The sequence below is a fragment of the Artibeus jamaicensis genome, unplaced genomic scaffold, assembly GCF_021234435.1.
Source record: "Artibeus jamaicensis isolate MK-2021 breed Jamaican fruit bat unplaced genomic scaffold, CSHL_Jam_final contig_548, whole genome shotgun sequence".
Taxonomy (NCBI): Eukaryota; Metazoa; Chordata; class Mammalia; order Chiroptera; family Phyllostomidae; genus Artibeus; species Artibeus jamaicensis.
In genome coordinates, this window is record NW_026521883.1 from 19,210,577 (window position 1) to 19,230,977 (window position 20,401).

The 20,401-nt window shown below is 37.2% G+C and overlaps 1 protein-coding gene across 6 annotated transcripts in view; it reads left to right on the top strand.

Annotated features, from left to right (window-relative positions):
- Positions 1 to 14,532, top strand: part of ATOSA (atos homolog A) — an 88,295-nt gene extending 73,763 nt beyond the window's left edge. For all 6 annotated transcript variants that reach the window (XM_053670176.1, XM_053670175.1, XM_053670178.1 and 3 more), the window contains 5 exons: positions 89 to 197; positions 1,385 to 1,543; positions 7,193 to 7,261; positions 9,540 to 9,739; positions 13,537 to 14,532. In XM_053670176.1, coding sequence (XP_053526151.1) covers positions 89 to 197; positions 1,385 to 1,543; positions 7,193 to 7,261; positions 9,540 to 9,739; positions 13,537 to 13,690 — 691 coding nt within the window. In that variant the 3' untranslated portion in view covers positions 13,691 to 14,532. The remainder of the gene's footprint in view (positions 1 to 88; positions 198 to 1,384; positions 1,544 to 7,192; positions 7,262 to 9,539; positions 9,740 to 13,536) is intronic.
- The last annotated feature ends 5,869 nt before the right edge of the window (positions 14,533 to 20,401 follow it).

Consider the following 20,401-nt stretch of genomic DNA (forward strand, 5'->3'; position numbering starts at 1 on the left):
AATTGGATTATCTTAATTTAAATTAGGGGCAAAAGTAAATTAGAAAATATTGTAGTTAATGTGTCCATTTGCTGATTTTTTTTATTAGTTCCCGACCATGTTTAAACATTGAAGATGATCCAGAAATTCATGAAAAACCATTCCTGAGTTCTAGTGCTCCACCTATAACAAGTCTTAGTCTCCTAGGAAATTTTGAGGTATGTTTTTTTTTGGAACTATTTTAAGAGTTGAAGTTTCTTATGCTAGATCCAGGGTATAATTTATGTCATTTATTTATGAAAGAAAAATAAATAAATGGGTTGTATTTTTCAAAGTCTGGAAATCACCTTTCTTTCCTTTTTCTTTTCCTTTCTTCCTGTATTCATTAAAAATGAAGTTGGAAGAGTTGCTAGTGGTGACGTCTTAGAATTGGGTAGCTTGTAAAGGAGACAGAGGACTTGGATGAAATCAGGTTGGATTGAGGTGTCTGTTACTATAGCTGCAGGATAGACTTGACTCTCCTCCTTACCTGATAGAATTGGCTCTGATACTTAGGAAAGATGATGGTGTACTGATAGTAGCCTCTTCATGATCAAGGAGGTTGATTTTTAAAAAAGATTTTATTCATTTATTGTTAGAGAGAGGGGAAGGGAGAAAGGGAGAGAAACATCAATATGTGGTTGCCTCTCGCACAACCCCTACTAGGGACCTGGCTCACAACCCAGGCATGTTCCCTAGACTGGGAGTCGAACCAGCGACCCTTTGGTTTGCAGGCCAGTGCTGAATCCACTGAGCCATACCAACCAGGGCTGAAATGTTTCTTATACCTGGAAAGATAAACAGTAAATTGTTAGAATGGTTATCTCAACAAGTGAGCTTGGGAGAGATGGATAAGCATCTTCCCTGCTGTTCATATTTCTGTACTTCTAAGTTTTCCTTAAGACATATTTATTTCTTGGTTAAAAGTTATAAGTATTTGGTTTTCTCTTTTGATGGAACTTTAGTATATGACCTAATAACAAGCTTTGAGTGCTTCTCTGTACCTAGCACCATGTATAGGCTCTATAAAATTTCTGATACTATCTATACCTGCTCTGGTCAAGTATATTATATTTACAGAGAAAAGAATAATATATTAAACAATCAGGTCTAACTAATGGTGAAATTCAGGGATAGTTGAGCATGGGTTGGAGTAGTGAAAGGAGGCCAAGTTTTATGGGATGGTAGAAGATTGCTGGGGGGATGGTTAATTTCAGGTCAGGTGAACATCTAAAATGAGGACATGACAATGGAGCAACCTCTTTTCCAATGCCAGAATGCATAGTGATGTATTTCTTTAAATAGAAAACAGAATGAATGAGTTAACTGTTTAAACTTACACCTCAAAAATTAATCTGTCTTCCAGGAATCAGTCTTGAACTATCGATTAGATCCTCTCGGCATTGTTGATGGCTTTACTGCCGAGGTCGGGGCTAGTGGTGTCTTCTGCCCCACACACTTGATTCTTCCAGTTGAAGTGTCATTCTACAGTGTTTCAGATGATAATGCTCCCTCTCCTTATATGGCAAGTATTTTTAAAATTGTCTTTTTCTGCTAAAATCAACCAGCTTAATGACAGATGTCTTCAATTAAGTTCAGGGAGATTGAGGGACTGCTTTGGTGCAGTGCTTGAAAATATAAAGTAAGAGAAAATTGAGGGCTGAATAGAGACTAATGACTATACCAAGCAAAATGTTACCTCACAGCTTCTTTCTGAGCTAGCTCTAAAAATAGATACCCTCTTTTGCATTTGACAGTGGTGCTGAAAATTGTTTCTCTGTGATCTGAAGAAATAACGAAAAATTTGATTAGTGATTGATGCTATAAAGCCTTATCTTTCTGAGTTCACACAAATTCTCAAGTGCTCACTGGGCACTCTGCTCCCACAAGGGTTGCCTTCACATGTGATCCTCATCTCAGTGGAGCTTAGGTAAACGTTTGGTGACCGAGGCTGCTCTGAGGCCCATTTACCCACTTTGTCCTGTTTGGTTTGTCTTTGGACCAGTTTATTCTAGTTCTAGGGTTCTTTAGAATATTATTTCTGACTGTGTACAAATGTTTTACTAGAAAGTAAGATAGCTAAGGGGAATTAGAGCACAGTTTTAAGCCTTATAATCCTATGATTTCATCTTTCCCATTTTTTATTCCAATGGATTAAGGATAAAATAAGCCTTCAACTGCAAAAATGGTACCGAGTCCTAGAGTATGGTTAGTGTCAGCCCTTTTCCAAAATACAAAGAGGGAGAAGTGGCTAGCAATGTAAGTCTATCAAAGGTTTATAGGGACAGTATCGAATATAGAGGTAGAGCTGGGCTTTCATGTTTAGTCTTAGTTTGAGAAGTCCGAGGTATATATTGCTGCAGACACAGAAACATACAGCTCTCATCTTGCTACTTGAATATTCCAGCTACCACCTGGCCCAGTTGCTTCCTCTCCCCCATCTTTCAGATTTTCAAGGACATTAATAACTGTTTTTTGTTACTAATAAAAGTTGAGAAAAGGGAATTGACATAATTAAGAAATAACAGAGAAAGGAAAGTTTTACTTTTTTAGGGACCTGATATAGCTTATTCATTATTGGCACAGTTTGCTCAAGAAAGCCTTACTCCATTCTAAAGGTGAACATGTTACTCAAGATCCTGGTCAGCATTTCATACTTTGATAGAAAGAAAAGGCATGCTGGTGTCTGCTCATTTAGTCAAAGTTTTCTTTTCCCAATAATATGTACACTTGTGGATCATAATCACAATGATGCACAACTTTGGTTATTATGAAAAACAAGGCCCACATCTTTACAAACCTGCCCATATCATATAAGCCACCAATTTTATTTGTTTACCGCAGAAAGAGGTATACACTTTTCTATTATAATTCTTGGGAAAAAATAGCTGCTAATTTTGGGTAATTAATATAATGGAAGGTACCCCTTGAGATAAGTCCAGTATCAGGATAAAAGTATATCATTGTGGGGGCATCTTTGCCTGCAAGTCGTCCCCCTGCCCCCCGGTCTGCCACGGATGAAAGTAAACACTACCAAGACATGATCTGCTTGGGGAGGAAAGGTGGCTGATCCTTCAAAGGGAAAGGGCCAGGAACCCCTTCTTCCAGGGGCTTTTATTGGGTTGTAATACACAGGAATACAGGCAGCAAGGATCAACAGTAGATAACATTTCAAAGAAATCTGAGGGCTTAATCTGAGTCAGTGTCTGTCAGGTAAGGGGGTTGCAAAAACTTTGGGAGACATACTCATTTCCTGCTCAGACCCTTATCATATGAATGGAAGCATTCTCAGTAAAGAGGCTTCACAGGACTTTGGGAATTCTTTCTTATGCCTGATTACCGGGGAACCCACCATTCCCAGCACAAGTCTGCACCACCCTCTGTCATTGTTCTCAGGCTTAAGTCAGGCAGAGGAGGCAGATATCCAGAGAATTCTCAGAGACTTCTTGCAGACAGACTGTGGACTCAGACTTCATTAAAGTGGGGGGGGGGGGAGGGTCCATCACCCCCTTTCTCCGTACCCTCCAAGTCCTTCCCTGGAGCCTCCACATGATCATGCCTGTCCTAGGTGGTTCCCCCCTTGGGGAATCTTACCCATCATTGGCTAACTGATCGAGCACTGGGGGCCAGTAAGGGAAAAAGGAGCAGAAGCGGCACCCCTGCTGGGGAGATGAGCTTTGTCTCCTTAGTGGCTTATGGTCCTAAGGTCTCTCACTCAGCCTTAGCCATGGGATGTTTCAGCTCCTGAAACCAGGCAGGGTGGTTCCCAACACATCAAACTGGAATGCTTACAATATTAGAATATAAATGTGAAGATGCCCATTTTGCTTTACTAGGAAGGACATCAAGAAGTCTCATCAGTTTCACATATTCTTCTGATACACAGTGATAGAAAATTGAAAGATAAGATCTAAAATACTGTAATCTGTCATTTGTGTATAGAGTGGAGAGGACCATTAGGATGGCTCAGAAATAAGATAAAAGAGTGAATTGGCTGAAAATCAGCTCAAGTAAATATCTCTGAGTGAAATTTATGAGCAAGAGGTCATTTATAAAAGCAAAACAGTATTTATTCTTACCTTGGTTGACATCTAAAAAATAAAGGATCAAGAGATAAAGGATTTTGTCATTCTGTCTCTAGAAAGTACACACAAATGGTTATGGATTATGAAGAAATGTAGAAAGAGTTTAAATCAGGTTATTAAGCTAGTCTGTTCTTAAAGAATCTCTAATTTACTTTTTTCTGATAATATTCTTTAGTAAACTTTCCATTACGTAATTTTTTTCTAAGTCAGTGTACTCATTAGAAATGGGTTTCCTTCCTAAATGATGCAGTCCAAATCTTAGACTACACATCTTTCCTATTGTAAATTAGTAAAAGTAATCTTGTTCTTCAGGGAATATTACTTACATATTGGTGATTCCATCTGTTTTCAAAGGACTGATCATGTTTTGATAAGATAATATATGTCACAGACACCAAACTCCTACTCGTTATTTTATTTTATTTTTTCTACTTGTTATTTTAATAATGACCTTGGGACCTTTCATTATCAATTATACAGATGACTTACAAAGGTAAAGTTTTAGTGCAGAAAGTTTGTTTGTGTAGAAGTGGTACAGGACTTTTTATTAAATAATTCCTTGAAGATTAACTCAAAGCCATGTAGTATCTCTGCAATTGGGTGTCAGTGGTAAAATTGTTCTTCCAGTGTTGTATAATACGGCAACTTCCCACAGTCTAGAAACTATTATTACCTGGTGGAACCAAGCAGGAAGGTCTAAAGCAAGTGTGCCAGTAGCAAATTCACGGTATAACTTGTATTATCATATTAACAGGTTGTGTATTATTTTCTTCTATTCGTAAGTGACCATATCAAGATAAACTTCTTTCTGCTGTACCTAGCTTTGTATAGTCTCTTTTCCACAATAATTTGAGAATAAGTTTTGTATAAGATTTGACTCAATTTAGTTTATCTTAACCTTTCTATTTATCCTCAAATGCTAGAAGTACAGTAACTTTTACTATATAAAAATATTGATATGCTGACTGATTAATTATTAAAATAATGAAAATATAATAATAGAATTATGATAATTTCTCAATTCCTTTCTAATTCCTAATTTACCAATGCCATACTGGTCTTAACATGGCTTAGATAAGTTTTGCCTTAAACTTTAAGGTTTTTTTAAAAAAATCTGTATTCTTCTTTGTAAATTTATTTACTTACTATTATCATGTTCTGAAAGCTATTATAATTGCCATGTGTTAAAGGAAATACAGGCTTGGTAAAAGCTCTTTAAAGAGATTTTATTTATTTTTAGAAACTAAAGAGGGGAAGGGAGGGAGAAAGGGAGAGAAATGCCGAATTGGTGTTTCCTGTATGCCCCCAACTGGGGACCTGGCCCCGGGCCCAGGCATGTGCCCTGACCTGGAATGGAACTGGTGACCTTTTGGTTCACAGGCTGACACTCAATCCACTGAGCCACATCAGCCAGAGCAGCTTGCTGGTAGTTTTTGCTTCATCAGTTTTCCTTTATTTGTGTAGGGGAGGGTGGCAAGGAAGAATAGTAATATATTGCTTGGAGCATTGTGATTATAAAATTATTTATATATATATTCTACTTTTTCTTTTTGGAACTAGGAAGAAGAAGGGCAGTATATGCCACTGAATTTTTCATATAGAGCAGATTGTAAGAGAAAGTGTTAAAAGCTTTGTTGCTGTTTTCATTAGGGTTGCAGTTTGTCTGTGTGCCATTTTCATGTTCTAAATGACTATATGATAAATTATATTTGTCAAGAACCACATTTCTTCTCAGTGCCGATTTCCATGAACATTTCCCAGTATTTAACATGTTAACTTTACAGTGTGATGTCAAGTGCTATTCACTTGGAGTTGTGATATTTCCATATTAGAGTCTGTTTTTTCCTTTTCTCTTTTTCCACTCTGTTTTATCTACCCCCCCCTACCACCACACCCCTGCCCTTGCCTGTCTTTCAAACACACACATGTTGCCTGGTAGAATAGTCCTGTTTTATATTTATTTTTACATAAGGTTGACATGTTTTGGCATGCACAGCATAAAATGATGCGATATGAAATGTAGAGCATACAGTTTTTCTATTTAACTATCTTAACTACTGCAAAGAAAACTTAACAGTTTAAACAAATGAATGAGCATTCTTTTTTTACCACTCCCTGAGAATCACCATATTTTGCCATATATAATGCACACCCACGGTTTCGTGTGCATTATACACAGAGTTATTATGCCCATGGTATGTAATCATTATACCCATATATAATGCATATCCTTCTTTTTCCCTCAAAAATTCAGGCAAAAAAACTGCACATTATACATGGCAAAATACCATAAGTATCACAATCACCACCTGTTGTCACTTGATTGTTCTGGTTATCTAGAAATTGTCACACAATCAAAGCTTCCCTTGTTTTAATTTCTACTTCTTTCCCATTTGGGGACTGTTGCAATGATTAGAACATCCTTCTCACAAAACTATGTTGTATAACCCAGCAGTGCTTCTCAAATGTATGTATGATATCATCTGGGAAATCTCGTTAAAATGCAGACTTGATTTGGTACATCTGGGGAGAAGCCAGAAGTTCTGCATTTCTAACAAGCTCACAGGTGATGCTGATGATGCTGGTCTGTCTCTAATCCATATGTCTGAATTGACTGGACTTTTGGCTAAGACTTAGGTACTTCCACATTCTTGACTTTTTGTATGTCCAAAGACTAAAAATTATTTTTCTTCTTCACCTCCTTCTTCCTACATGATACAAGGAAATAATTCTATCACTTCCCTTTATCCTTTCAGGGAGCTTCTTACATCTATATCTTGTATCTTAATAGAAATTTCAAGTAGTCATGTTATATAATTGTTATTTATTTGATACATTTATTTGTTATTTATTATACATTTGATGTTATATATTTATTGCAACATCTCTGGGAAGGAAAATAAACTTTTTATACCAGTGGGACCCTCACTATTTCATATTCATAGAGTATATCTGTATTAATGCAATGTGAGTGTTTTTCCATACAAATAGAATTCTGAAATTTTAGTAACTACATGGTTTATTATTATTTTAGTCTTTTATACACATATGCATCAGTTTGTACTCAATTTGTCTTTTTTTATTTCAAGGGTGTGATCACTTTAGAGTCCCTTGGTAAAAGGGGTTATCGAGTACCTCCTTCAGGAACAATACAAGTGGTATGTGTTTTATAGCCTACAATTGCAATAATCATTCTCTCACATACATGTAGAACTTAGCCCTTTCTCCTGCTACTGCTGCTGCAACAACTTTGGTAAGTAACAGTGGGGCTGCAGCTTTCTTTGGAGTTTCCCTGCTCCGCCCCAGGAATGACCATTGGGGCCTCCATAAAAGGAAAGCATTAATAAGCTGATTAAGGTGAATGCATTAGAAAAAAGAGTATTACAACAGTTTACAGAACTTAAATAGAGCTCTTTTCAATAAAATCAGAACCTAACAATACCAGGGCTTTGTTTAAAATAGTAAGCCAGATTGAGACCTACCTATGCAAAATGAGACCCCAAATATTTGTATTGCTTTGGCAGGACAACTTGGGAAACAAAATTATATTAGCCCTAGGGTAATTTCTAAACTGATGGAATGAGATGGTTACACAAAATGTAGTCTGACAGACGTAGGGGCAGAGAAGGCATCGTTTGGGTTCAGGAGAACTCCTCTAGCCCAGAGCAATCCTTCATCATCCTTGGTTGATGGTTCTCGGGAGAGTAATTTGATATAAAGGCCACTTCGCCACTGAATTCATCTCCAGGTCAGATCCAGGATAATCTTGAAAGCCCAGAAGTCTGTTACAGAGTTGGCTTTGCACATTAAAAAGAGTCTCACTGATGTATGTCAATTATACCTCAATAAAGCTAAATTAAAAAAAAAATCTAGTGAGTTCCTCACACTTAGGATCTGATATAATTCAACAAGCCTTTCTATGACTTTTGGCTTCAATCAGACCACTTTTACTCATCACCTTTGTTCCAGTACAGAAAAGGAGTCTACATGTTTGTTTATTGCATATCACACAGGAACGTACTAGCACAGTACTGTGCAAATATGTACATATATGTAAGTTTTACTCAGGAAGAATCACTGCATATTAAAGTAAAATTTATGTTGAATGGAAATCTTGAACTAAAAGGATAATTTGTTCTCTTGCCTCTGGCTGTGTAGCTCATGTGAAAGTGTGAGTCACTAGAAAGCTAGCTGTCAATTGTCATAAAATGAAGCATAAACACAAAGGCAGCATGTTTACCTCTTGTTTGAGGACTGCCAACTTTAATGGTTAATTTTAAATATGAAATTTAGGTATGTCTTTAATTTCTTACATAATTTAATTATGTGTAAACATGGTTTGAACTCCTGGCTTGGTAGTTGTGTGGTTTGTTGAATGTATTATCCTTAATCTTTAGACTCACTAGATTTTAAAGAGTTGGATCATGATAATGATATATTTCTCATTTTGATTCAGTGAGTGATGTCCAGTGCCACGGATGAGCTTCAGAAAGCATGGGCACCAAGTTACCTATTGATGTGTTGGTAATTTGGTTAAAGTCAGATCAGCAGCTTGGGATTTTGTTTATAAATTAGTATTTTTAAAACTATTATTAATTCAAATACATATTTTTGGCCTGTTTATGATATTAATTTTTAAAAGTGTCTCTGCAGTTTTTGAAATGAATACAGTTATAAAAACACCAAGTTCTATTTAGTCTAACATGTAACTACTATTAAGTTTATTTTCTAAACTTGGAGGCATTTCAAATAAGAAAAATTCTCCTTTTTGAGAACATTTTGTATTTGTATTTGTATTTTTTAATAAAATTACTTTTAATATAAAATTATTTTTAATATAGGAAAGATTTTAGCTTATATGACTTTAAATAACACTTTCAATGTTAAATATCCAAGAGAACATATTTTAAATTTTATAACCATATGTACCTAAAACACCAAAAGGTTTAACTTTACCAAACTTTTATTTTTTTAAATTTCTATTTAGTCACTATAAAGATGTGAGGAAAATTAAAATTCTATTTTATGAAATTTACAGTAGGCACACTTTAATGAAGCTAGTTTTTGAAATAAATGAACTGGAATGTTTTAATCCAATGAGGATATATTTTGCTTAATCTAGTGGAATGATTTCTTAAAATATGAACAAGAAGTAAAAGTTATATATTATATATTATTAATATGAAATTTGTGACTAAAGATTTAGATTTGTTTTAGGATTTTATGTTATTATTAAAAATATTAATTGAACCATTTTTTAAAATATTGAGCATCAGCCCATAAACTTTTGAAATCTCATTAACTTTAGTCCCCAAAACTGAATTATATCTACTGGGATGAATTTATTATTTAAAAATCTTTTTTATTGGCACAACCATTTTGAGTCAAATCAGTAAATCACCATTAAAAATTTTTTTTTCTATATTGTTTCTTCAGACCTTATTTAATCCTAATAAGACTGTGGTGAAGATGTTTGTTGTGATATATGACTTACGAGATATGCCAGCCAATCATCAGACATTCCTACGACAAAGAACTTTTTCTGTACCGGTTAAACAAGAAATGAAGAGAAGTGTTAATAAAGAGAACATTCGACATACAGAAGAACGGTTATTACGCTACCTCATACATCTGAGGTAATGTTTGAAATGAAAATAAAGATGTTACTTCTGAAGAACCACTCTAAAATTTTAGGCTTATTTTAAAAACTGTCACTGACTAGACTGGCATCCCTTGGAATTTGCTTAACTCAGAAACTCTGATAATATGCCATGATGCAGAAACCACATGGACTGTCCTCCTGCAGGCATTACTGCTTCCCGAAGTAGAGGGGTTTTCATTTATAGCTGTAATGCAAAATATTTCATATCAAAACCAATGCTAAGTCTGGGGCACTGAGATACATTTTATTAACCAGTTGCTGTCCAATAGAGTTATGATGTGAGCCATATATGTAGTTCTATATTTTCTACTAACCACATTTTTAAAATATTAAGGAAAAGGAAAGATTAATAATATATTTTATTTCAGTCCAAATGTATATCCAAATGTATATCCAGTATATCCAAATGTCATAATTTGAATGTATAATCAATATATTATGAGTAATATATTTTATATTCTTTATTATTATAAATATAATATAAATATAAATAAATAAGATATTTTATTCTTTATTATTTATACTAAATACTTAAAATCAAGCACATATTTTACATTAACAGGACAATTCACTTTAAAAGATTTTTGGTTTTTTTTTTTAAGATTTTATTTATTTATCTTTAGAGGAGAAGGGAAGAAGAGAGAGAGAGAAACATCAATGAATGGTTGCGTTTGTGCGTCCCCTGCTGGGAACTGGCCTGCAGGGAACCGGCCTGCAACCTGGGCATGTGCCCTGACTGGGAATCGAACCGTGATTGTCTGATTCGCAGGCCCACACTCAATCCACTGAGCTACACCAGCCAGGGCCACTTTAAAAGTTTTTATTGGTTGGTTTAAAGAAAGAAAGAAACATCAATTTGTTTTTCCACTTGTTTATGCATTTGTTGGTTGATTTTTTTTTTAAGATTTTATTTAATTATTTATTTTTAGAGAGGGGAAGAGAGGGAGAGAAACATCAATGTATGGTTACCTCTTACTCACCGCCTACTGGGGACCTGGCCTACAACCCAGGCATGTGCCCTGACTGGGAATTAAAGCGGTGACCATTAGGTTCACAGGCTGGCCCTCGGTCCACTGAGCCACACCAGCCAGGGACCACTGGTTGATTCTTGTATGTGCCCTGACTGAGGATCAACCTGGCTGTATCAGGATGACACTAACCAACTGAACTGCCCAGCCAGGACTATTTAGCACAATTTAGTTTAAACCAGCCATATTTCAAGTGCTTAGTCACCACATGCGGCTGACGGCTGCTATATTAGACAGGGAAGTTCTTAACCTTCATTTATTCATCCAGGAATATTTATGTGTTAGGCCTGTTTCTAGGCACTAGGAAACAGCTGTTTATATTTCTAGTAATTCCTTTAGAAATATCTTTTTTGCTGACTCTTACTATCAAGCTCACAGCTGTAGGTTGTGAGAAACCATTTCTTTGCCCTTGAAGTCCAAGTTGCCAGCATCCTAGAGTAAGACCTGAAATCCTAATAATAGCTTTCAGGATTAATGAACAAGTCTATTTGTTAAGTGAGAGCTCAGTAGGCTTTTGCCTGTAATTCTATCCCTAATATTTTTCTGATGCCATTTATAGTAAGTGCTCCATCACATCAATGACAGTGATTCATCTTAGCTAAACTCCTTATTCCAAGAGCCCTCTTCATCAGGAGAAGGCATCTTATATCCAGGGCCCAGACAGAGGGCGTCTTTAATCTCTTACTGATGGTGACCACCCACTATCTTTCAGTAGATTTGCTTTGTGGTGATTCTAGAGTGCATAAGGAATCAGCTGTACACTTAAGTCCCGTACTGGAAAATGTCTGTTAAGTCCCGTACTGGAAAATGTCTGTTAAGTCCCGTACTGGAAAATGTCTGTTAAGTTCATTGGGTTCCCTCCACCTCCCCCATAACACTGCTTAATTGGTACTTTTATCTTGGGGTCTTCTGCCTGATGTTCTGTAGCCTAAGAACATGTTGAACCAGCACAATATATTTAAACCCAACTTCATATTACCTGACATGAGCCTCTTGCAAATACTAAACAGATTGTGGGAATGAAAAATATACCAAAACAGACTTGGAAGATTTGGTTTTTTTAAAGAAACGGTATAAAATAGGCTATAAGAACTGCTCCCAGCCCAATGTAGGAGAAAGATTCAACTCCCTTTAAACTTTCATTTGATACCATTTCTCTTGAAGTTTTAATAAGCATCGCTATAGGTAACCAGCACTTACCAAAAATCAACTACCCCTGCTTTTATAGTCCCTACTTAATGATTAGATACTTTAAATGCTCTAAAGAAAACTCTGTGCAAAGTATGGCATAGTTCCCAAAGCTCACCATGTTCTCCCTCAGATTGAGATAATGAAAAACTTCAGAGAGAAAAACTTCAGAGTGAGACAGTCACAGGGGTCTGCTGTAATATACACACTGACCGCCAGATTTTCCAGCTAATTTAGGAATGAAAAAACACAAACCCAGAGAGTTGTCTTGCTATGCAAAGGGAAAACTAGAGAAATTAGCGCCAAAGACTCTGTTTGACTGTCTGCTTATATGAGTTTATATGATTAAAGATTCCAATGCTGTGTTATGCTATAAATATTAATTAGCAGGGGAAAGAAACTGTTCCATATACAGTTTAGATAACCATTTTCATTTCACTGCTAACTTTTTAAATGATTTTTAATGGTGATTAGGCTTCATTTAGCTACTGCTGATGATAGCAGTCCTTTCTCATCTGGTGATTGTCCTCAAAATGTGACAATCTTCAGTGGCCACTTTTCAAGTGTGGAATCAATTTTAATGTACTCAAAATTGGGGGGGTGGTAAATTGTGTGAAATGATCAATCTGTGTGGCTAAAAGATGCTAGAGCTGCAAAGCCCAAATGTAGTGTATTTGGCTGTTGTGAACTGGAAGTTGACACTGTAGTGAGGAGAGGTGCATATCAGGAATGAAAGGTATAAAATCAAAAACATGGAATTCATTTATAAAAAATTGTGTATTCTTACGTGTTTAAACTTTAGTCACCTTCAAAAATTTCCATTTGATGCAATATACCTATCAAGACATTCTTTCCACTGCTCAAAACAGTTTTTGAACTTGTCAATTTTGATGTCTTTTAGTGCTTCTGATGTTTTTTGTTTCACCTCTTCCACACTGGCAAAACGCTTTTCTTTGAGGACTTTTTTCATCTGGGAAACAACAACCAAAAAATGTCACTCAGGGCGAGACTGGGTGAATAGGGAGGGGTAGGGTATGAGGGGTTTTGGTCAAAACTGCTTAACACTCAGTATGGTGTGGGCAGGTGTCCTCATAAGTCACCCACTGTGAAATGAGAAAACGTGTTGTTAAGAGTCTTTAAAAAAAAAATTCACTGAAGCCGCACTCAGCCTCTCACAACACACCAGACGAGTACACTGATACGGATGGGTTCCTGGAGCACTCAGTCAGTGGGGGAAGCCTGTGTTACAAGGGGCACACCCTCTCGAAGATGATTCTGACTTTTTTTGGATCCTCCCTTCATATGTGCCAATTCACAGAAGGAAGCATCTCTGGCATTGTACAAGGCAAAGGGGAGTGTGAAGTGTTTAGGGATAGTAAGGAAGAGGCACTTAAATAGCAACAATTGCTTTGGCAATAGAAGACTTTTAATGTAATACTGTGGCCAGACTAATTCTTTTTACCTTTAAAATTTAATTATTTGGGAGCTTGGTTTTAGTTTGGTTTTTTAAACAAGTCATTCCCTAAATAATGTATCTTTTTGTTTGTTTATTTAGGTTCCAGAGTTCTAAATCTGGAAAGATCTACCTCCATAGAGATGTACGTCTCCTGTTCTCTAGAAAGTCAATGGAAGTTGATAGCGGTGCTGCATATGAACTCAAATCTTACACTGAATCGCCAACAAACCCTCAATTTTCACCAAGATGTTGATAAGGACTGACAATGTACAAGTATTTGCTCAGTACCCAAGTTTGAAAGTGAAAATTAGCGTAGAACGGAGTGTACCAAATTAACAACCGGGAGAGTGGACCCTCTCCTGTTTCCCCGGACCAGTTTTCATTAAAGGATTCCTGGAATGCGATCCACATATTCCAAGTAGACTGGAAACACTCATGTCCTAAGCCTTTTTGTACTGTTGAAACCACTTCATGGGACATGTTGCAATAGCAAAACCCTCGTTAGATTAGTGTTTACACATTTTATTTCTCAGTTATTTAATATTTAATGTTTTCCTTAATACTCAAGTGATATTTGTCTCTAGTGTTCTAATGTAGCACAAATCCTATGTAAAATCAAACTATGTATTTTTGACGTTAATGTTGAAATCTGAAATATATGCATAAGTCTTTAATTCTGTGTGATGTGTTTTAAGTACTATTCATTTAAGTTAATGAAAATGAGAAGGAAATGTTGAGCTTCTTTAAGATTAATGCACTATGCAAGCATGTGTACTTTTTTATATGTCTCAAGTGTAGTTCTTCCAACTCCCCTTCAGGTTGCTGTCTCACATGGTAGCCCTTCAACATCCTGTATTGGCAGTGAAGTGTGGACTGAGCTGCTTCACGTTCCCCCTGCAAGTTCAGATTATCACGCCCATTCATATTCCTTCTATAGAATCCCGTATCTTCAGAACAGTTCTATTTTTCCTTAATCACTACTAGAGAGGCTTTACATTAAATTGCTGTCCAGTGCTACATAACTTTTGCAAATGGTTAAAAGAGTATGTACTTTGAAAAAAATTAGTATTTATACTGTAAATATATGCAAAAACAAAGAAATGTGTATTTGGCTTTTATTTTTAGATGAGACGTGTGATTGAGTGAATTTCTGATAGCCATCAGACAGTTTCTGTTCTAGGTTTATAGCTGACAAGAGGAGATGGGGAGATGTCTTGGGCCTTGTCCTAATTTACTTTCTTACTCAGGGTCACAATGAAAGGCATTTGGCAACTGGGAAAACCACCAAGTAAGGGAACTTGACTGAGTGCATCAAAAGCCTTCTTTTTGTTCCCCTCAAAAGAGGAAGATGTTTGTGTAGGGATAGTGGGCAACAGAAGATCAGATAACAAGACACAAATACAGGGACAGAGCTGCAGGTGCAGGTTAGAAAATGGGTACCATTCATGTGGGGCAGACCCAAGGGACCTAGGGATCTAGAACCAGGTGAGCAGTATGGAATTTGAGAGACTGGAAGGTCTTTATTTTGGAACCTGGCTAGTGGATAAACTATTCAAGAAAATCTGGACAGATGATGAGTGTGAGTTGGCCAGCAGGAAGCCTCTTATAAATTTATACTTTAAGATACTGGAAGAGAAAAGGCTATCTGTACAAATTTATAAAGATCTGTTCTCAGTCATCAGACTGTATGGAAATAGCATGAGGTTGGGACCCGAAAGGTTTGGATTGTAATCTTAGCTCCAACGGCATCTGATGGGATTGACTCCCAAGAATCCCCTAACCCTTCTGGGTCTGTGTGATTGAGAAGATGGAGTGAGGCAGTATTGTTAAGGTTCTTTCTCCTCTTGAATTCTGTCATGTAATTCTTGCAATAAGTATTTCAATGCACATATCTAGACTTCTACATTGAACAAAAGTTAATATTGCTAATTTTATATAAAATTTTGGTCCTGGCTGGTATGGCTCAGTGGACTGAATGCCAGCCTGTGAACAAGAGGGTCGCTGGTTCTATTCCCAGTCAGGGCACATGCCTGGGTTGCAGGCCAGGTCCCTAGTAGATGGTGTGAGAGAGGCAACCACACATTGATGTTTCTCTCCCCTTTCTCCCTCTCTGTCACTTTCTTTAAAAATGAATGAATAAAATCTTTTAAAAAATAAAACTTAGAAAACACAAAGTAGTTAAAATACCAAATGCCTTAAAATTTTTTCTGTAACTTACTGCTTCTTTGGCCCTGGCCAGTAGCTCAGTTGGTGAGATAGTTGTCCCAATACAGCAAGGTTGCGGGTTCAATGCCTGGTCAGGGTGCATACAAGAATCAACCAATGAATGGTTGTTCCAATAAGTGGAACAGCAAGTTGATGTTTCTCCCTTTCCCTCTCTCTTTCTCCTCCCTCTCCCTTCCCCCTTCATCTCTCTAAAGTTAATTTCAAAAATGTTTCTTTGATCTTTCCAGTAATCCCAAAATAAGAAATGTTATATTGTTTGAAGGTGTCTTTACATGGCAACCACGTTGTAATTTTTACAGAATTCGTTCTAATACATGGTTTTCCACCTTTCTGGGCATTTTTTAAAAGAAAATGTCAAAAAGATGGAAACTTCTGAGTGCATGTCGTGCTCTTCCAGACAAGCTTGTGCAAGGGAAACGTGCTGACGTTTTGTCACTCTGCTTCTTAAGACTGTTTTTTGCCTGTGCTGTGTTTCCCAGTGAGGTGTAATCACCCAGCACCGATCTGCTCACTTGCCCTGGTACTGGATCGCAGTGGTTCTTTCCCACCATCCTTCTGTAACAGGCAGAGATTTTCCCACGCTTTCTACATCACTCTTCGTATTCACTGACTATGTCAGTAGATGGAGTGTCGACCTGCAGGTAAAGATACCAGCAGACAGTTGTCAGTGCTACTACCTATGGTAGATAACAGAGATTTCCTCACTTCAGGTTCATTGGCAGTTTTACAGACTAATGAGTCATAACTGATAACTATCTTTAAGAAGGAACTCCAGAATTTCTTAGAAGAGAATAAAAAGTATTAAATATATTATGAGCCCTGGCTAGTGTAGCTCAGTGGATTGAGGGCAGGCCTGTGAACCAGAGGATAGAGGTTCGATTCCCAGTCAGGGCACATGCCTGGGTTGCAGGCCAGTTCCCAGCAGGGGGCGCACAAGAGAGGCAACCATACATTGATGTTTCCCTCTCTCCTTCCCTTCCCCTCTAAGGATAAATAAATAAAATATTTTAAAAATTAAAATAAAAAATAATAATAAATTATGAAATGGGGACTGGCCGGAAGGCACTCAACGGAAGGATCCTCCCTTCTGCCATTTCCTCCCCCAGCTGTCAATCCCACAGGGTTAAAGAAAGGAAACCATGTCCCCTTCAAAATCTTCAGCCTTGGGATCCCCACTCTTCTCCGATTCATTTTGTGAATGAAGCAGTGAATCTTTTTAAATTAACATTTAATTTTTTAAAAAGATTTTATTTATTTTTAGAGAGAGGAAGGGAGGGAGAAAGAAGTTGAGAAATATTGATCAGTTGCCTCTCACACAGGCCTGCAACCCAGGCTTGTGCCCTGATTGGAATCAAATGCGTGACCTCCTGCCTTACAGGATCACATCCTACCAAATGAGCCACACCAGTTAGGGCAAAAGTTAATTTTAAGAACTTACACAATGCATGTTTATTACACAAATTTTCATACTGCATAACTATATAAACTAAATGTGAAAGTCCCTCTGTCTGCCTTCTAGCTATCACTACAGAGATGGTCACTGCTAAAACTTTGGTATACGACTCCATCTGGTCTAACAGACCTAGGAACAAACACAGTATCAGTCTAGACAGGGAGTAGGCTTTTCATCACAGTAAGAATTCACTCTCAATCCCTAAGACTGTTGGAATCAGCCTGTTCTACTCCATCATGAATTATCTGTGAGAGATATGTCTTAAACTTGGACACTGTGGGAAGAGAACACAAACACCTACCTTGTGCCGGACACTGTAAACAATTGATAATAATTGAAGTCATACTTTAGACACAGTTTGAATATATTCTACCATGAAAGAAAAAGAGCTTGAAGAGGTTGCTCAAGGTCACACAGTAAACAGAAGAGCCAGGGTGGATGAGATATATAATAAGATAATGCCTATTAATCATTAGGCAAAGAAAGACTGATTTTTTAATAAAGACTTCAGGAAGGAATATTCTAAAGTAACTCACAGAAGCCAGTCAACTTAATTTGTGGTCAGGAAACATGCAAATATAGCTGAGGAAAGTTTTAGAAACACATTGTGGCAAATACTTATTTTTTAATGTTATCTTTAAATTTTATTTATTTTTAGAGACAGGAAGGGAAGAAGAAAGAAGGAGAAAAACATGCCTCTCTCATGTTCCCAACCGGTACCTGGCCCGCGACTCAGGCATGCGCCCTGACCAGGAATCCAACTGGTGATCTTTTGGTTCGTGGGACAGCGCTTAACCCACGGAGCCACACGAGTCAGGGCTTAGCAAATACTCTGAGATTTTAATCTTTTCGGTTCATTGAAGGTCTGTCATCTCACTAAATCCCAAGAGAAGTGGCATCCTCCACTTTCTAGGTTTCACTCCCAAACTCAAGTTGTAGAAACAGCTTTTTACAGTTAGTTCACCTGCTTATTTCAGGTCAGTTTCCCCAGGCTTCGCTCACAGAAGTCGCCGTTTATCCTCAGGGTTTTGAGAACTCCATCTTACTTGGTTTCCCTGAGCTGACTTCCAGTCTCTTCCTTTCATTAGAAATGTATTCTGCTCTTGCTATTTGCTATAATATCAGCAGTGATGCAGGTGGGCTTCCTCTCTCAGACATTTGAAGAATGGAATGGGGAGGGACATAATCTCATCTTCTTTACTCAGACTCCTACCAACTAAACCCCTGATCTTTTAAAAAGTTTTTATATACCGACCAGATTCTAAGCCAAAAAAATCATGTGCACGTGTGCATCCGAACCACCGGAAGGAGCTTTGCCAAACATCAATTCTTGGACCTTGCTCCAGACCTATTGAGAAACTCCACCAATAGGGTTTCTTAGTGATTGTAATCCCTGGGGCCAATTCTAAATGTAAATTTAAAATATGGTTTCTCAGTTGCATTAGTTACATCTCAAATGCTCAATAGTCATATATGGCTGTGTTGGATAGCAGAGATACAAAATATTTCCATCATCACAGCAAATGTTATTGGACAGCACTAATCTAGAATATATAGATGGCAATTGAAGTTATGATGGTGGAAGTCGTATCCTGGAGGTGTAAAACAAAAAGAGAAGAGGAAATTCTAAAAAAAATATTAGAATTTTACCATTAACAGACAAGTAGACTCAACAAAGGAGATTAAGACAGAATGGCCAGATTCTGTGAAAGGAGAATCTTTTTTTAAATTGACTTTGAGAGAGAGAGGAACATCAATTTTTTTCCCCACATGCATTCATGGTTGACTCTTGTGTGTGCCCTGACCCAGTATTAAACCTGCAACCTTGCAATATTGGGATGATATTCTAAGGCTCTAACCAATTGAGTTTCTGGGCCAGGGTTGGGAGTGACATAATCTTAATGACTTCAGTACTAAACACATTAGCTACAGGTTGAGAATAGAATGAAGACTGGGACGAGAGTGGAGGCAACACCCTGTTTTTTCTCTTTTCTTTTTTTTTAACATTCAAGTTTTGAACTTTATTTAATGCTTTTTCTAAATCTATTGAAATAATCCATATGGTTTTTCTCCTTTAATTTACTTAATTAGAAAATTACATTAAAATATGTATTCATGGTAGCCATCTGAGCATAAATGAATAAACCACAACTGTACATACACACACAACACATATAGGAAGGAATGGCCAGAGAAATAGAAAATAAAAGAGTGGTATCCTAGAAGTCAAGAGAAGAAAGTTTTAAGAAACAGGGTGTTGGTGATCATTGTGCAATTTTATTTTAATTTAATTTTTAAAAAGATTTTATTTAGTTTTAGAGGGGAAAGGTGGGAGAAAGAGAGGGAGAAAAACATCAGTGTGTGGTTGACTTTCGAATGCCCCCTACTAGGGACCTGACCCACAATGCATGCATGTGCCCTGATTGGGAATCGAACTGATGACCCGCTGGTTTGCAGGCTGACACTTGATACACTGAGCCACACCAGCCAGGGCTCAATTGTGCAATTTTAAACATTAGGTTCATGGTTGATAATGTAGACCTGTGTTACTTGAAGAACACAGGTGGCTTCTTGAAGAAGGGTGGCTTCCCAAACGGGTCCCTAAAATGGGGGCATTGGCCTTTGTAAATTCTTCATTGACCAAAGTCAGCCTCCTAGAAATTTAAACTTGCCCCCATGCAAGTGTCATTTTCTTTCAGAAACAAATTCTTTTTACCCAAGGCCACATAAACTTGTTTTTTAATTAATACATGTGTATCTATCAATTTTATTTATTTATTTTTTTTACATTTTATTTATTTATCTTTAGAGGGGAGGGGAAGAAGAGAGGGAGAGAAATATCAATATGTCGTTACTTCTCGTGTGTCCCCTGCTGGGAACTGGCCTGCAACCCAGGCATGTGCCCTGACTGGGAATTGAACGGCAGTTGTTTGGTTCGCAGGCCCACACTCAATCCAATGAGCTACACCAGCCAGAGCTGTCTATCAGATTTTAACCCAAGCTCACAGATACATTTATATAGGATATATACCAGAATGACAATTTATTAATAAAAATACAACTGTTAGATGCTTCAGTAGCCTACCCAATGCATTTCGTTTTCGCCCTGTCGTTCTGCATTAAAGGAAGGCACATTTTTAGTAGGTTACTTTGTGAATATGGAATGAGAACTAATATCTAGTCGATCGCACAGTTTCACAGCTAACCCAGCTTAAGGTACTCTCAAGGGATAGCCTCTTCAAAGAGCTGACCTCTTGAACCCTTGTAGTTTAAATACCTCCTTAC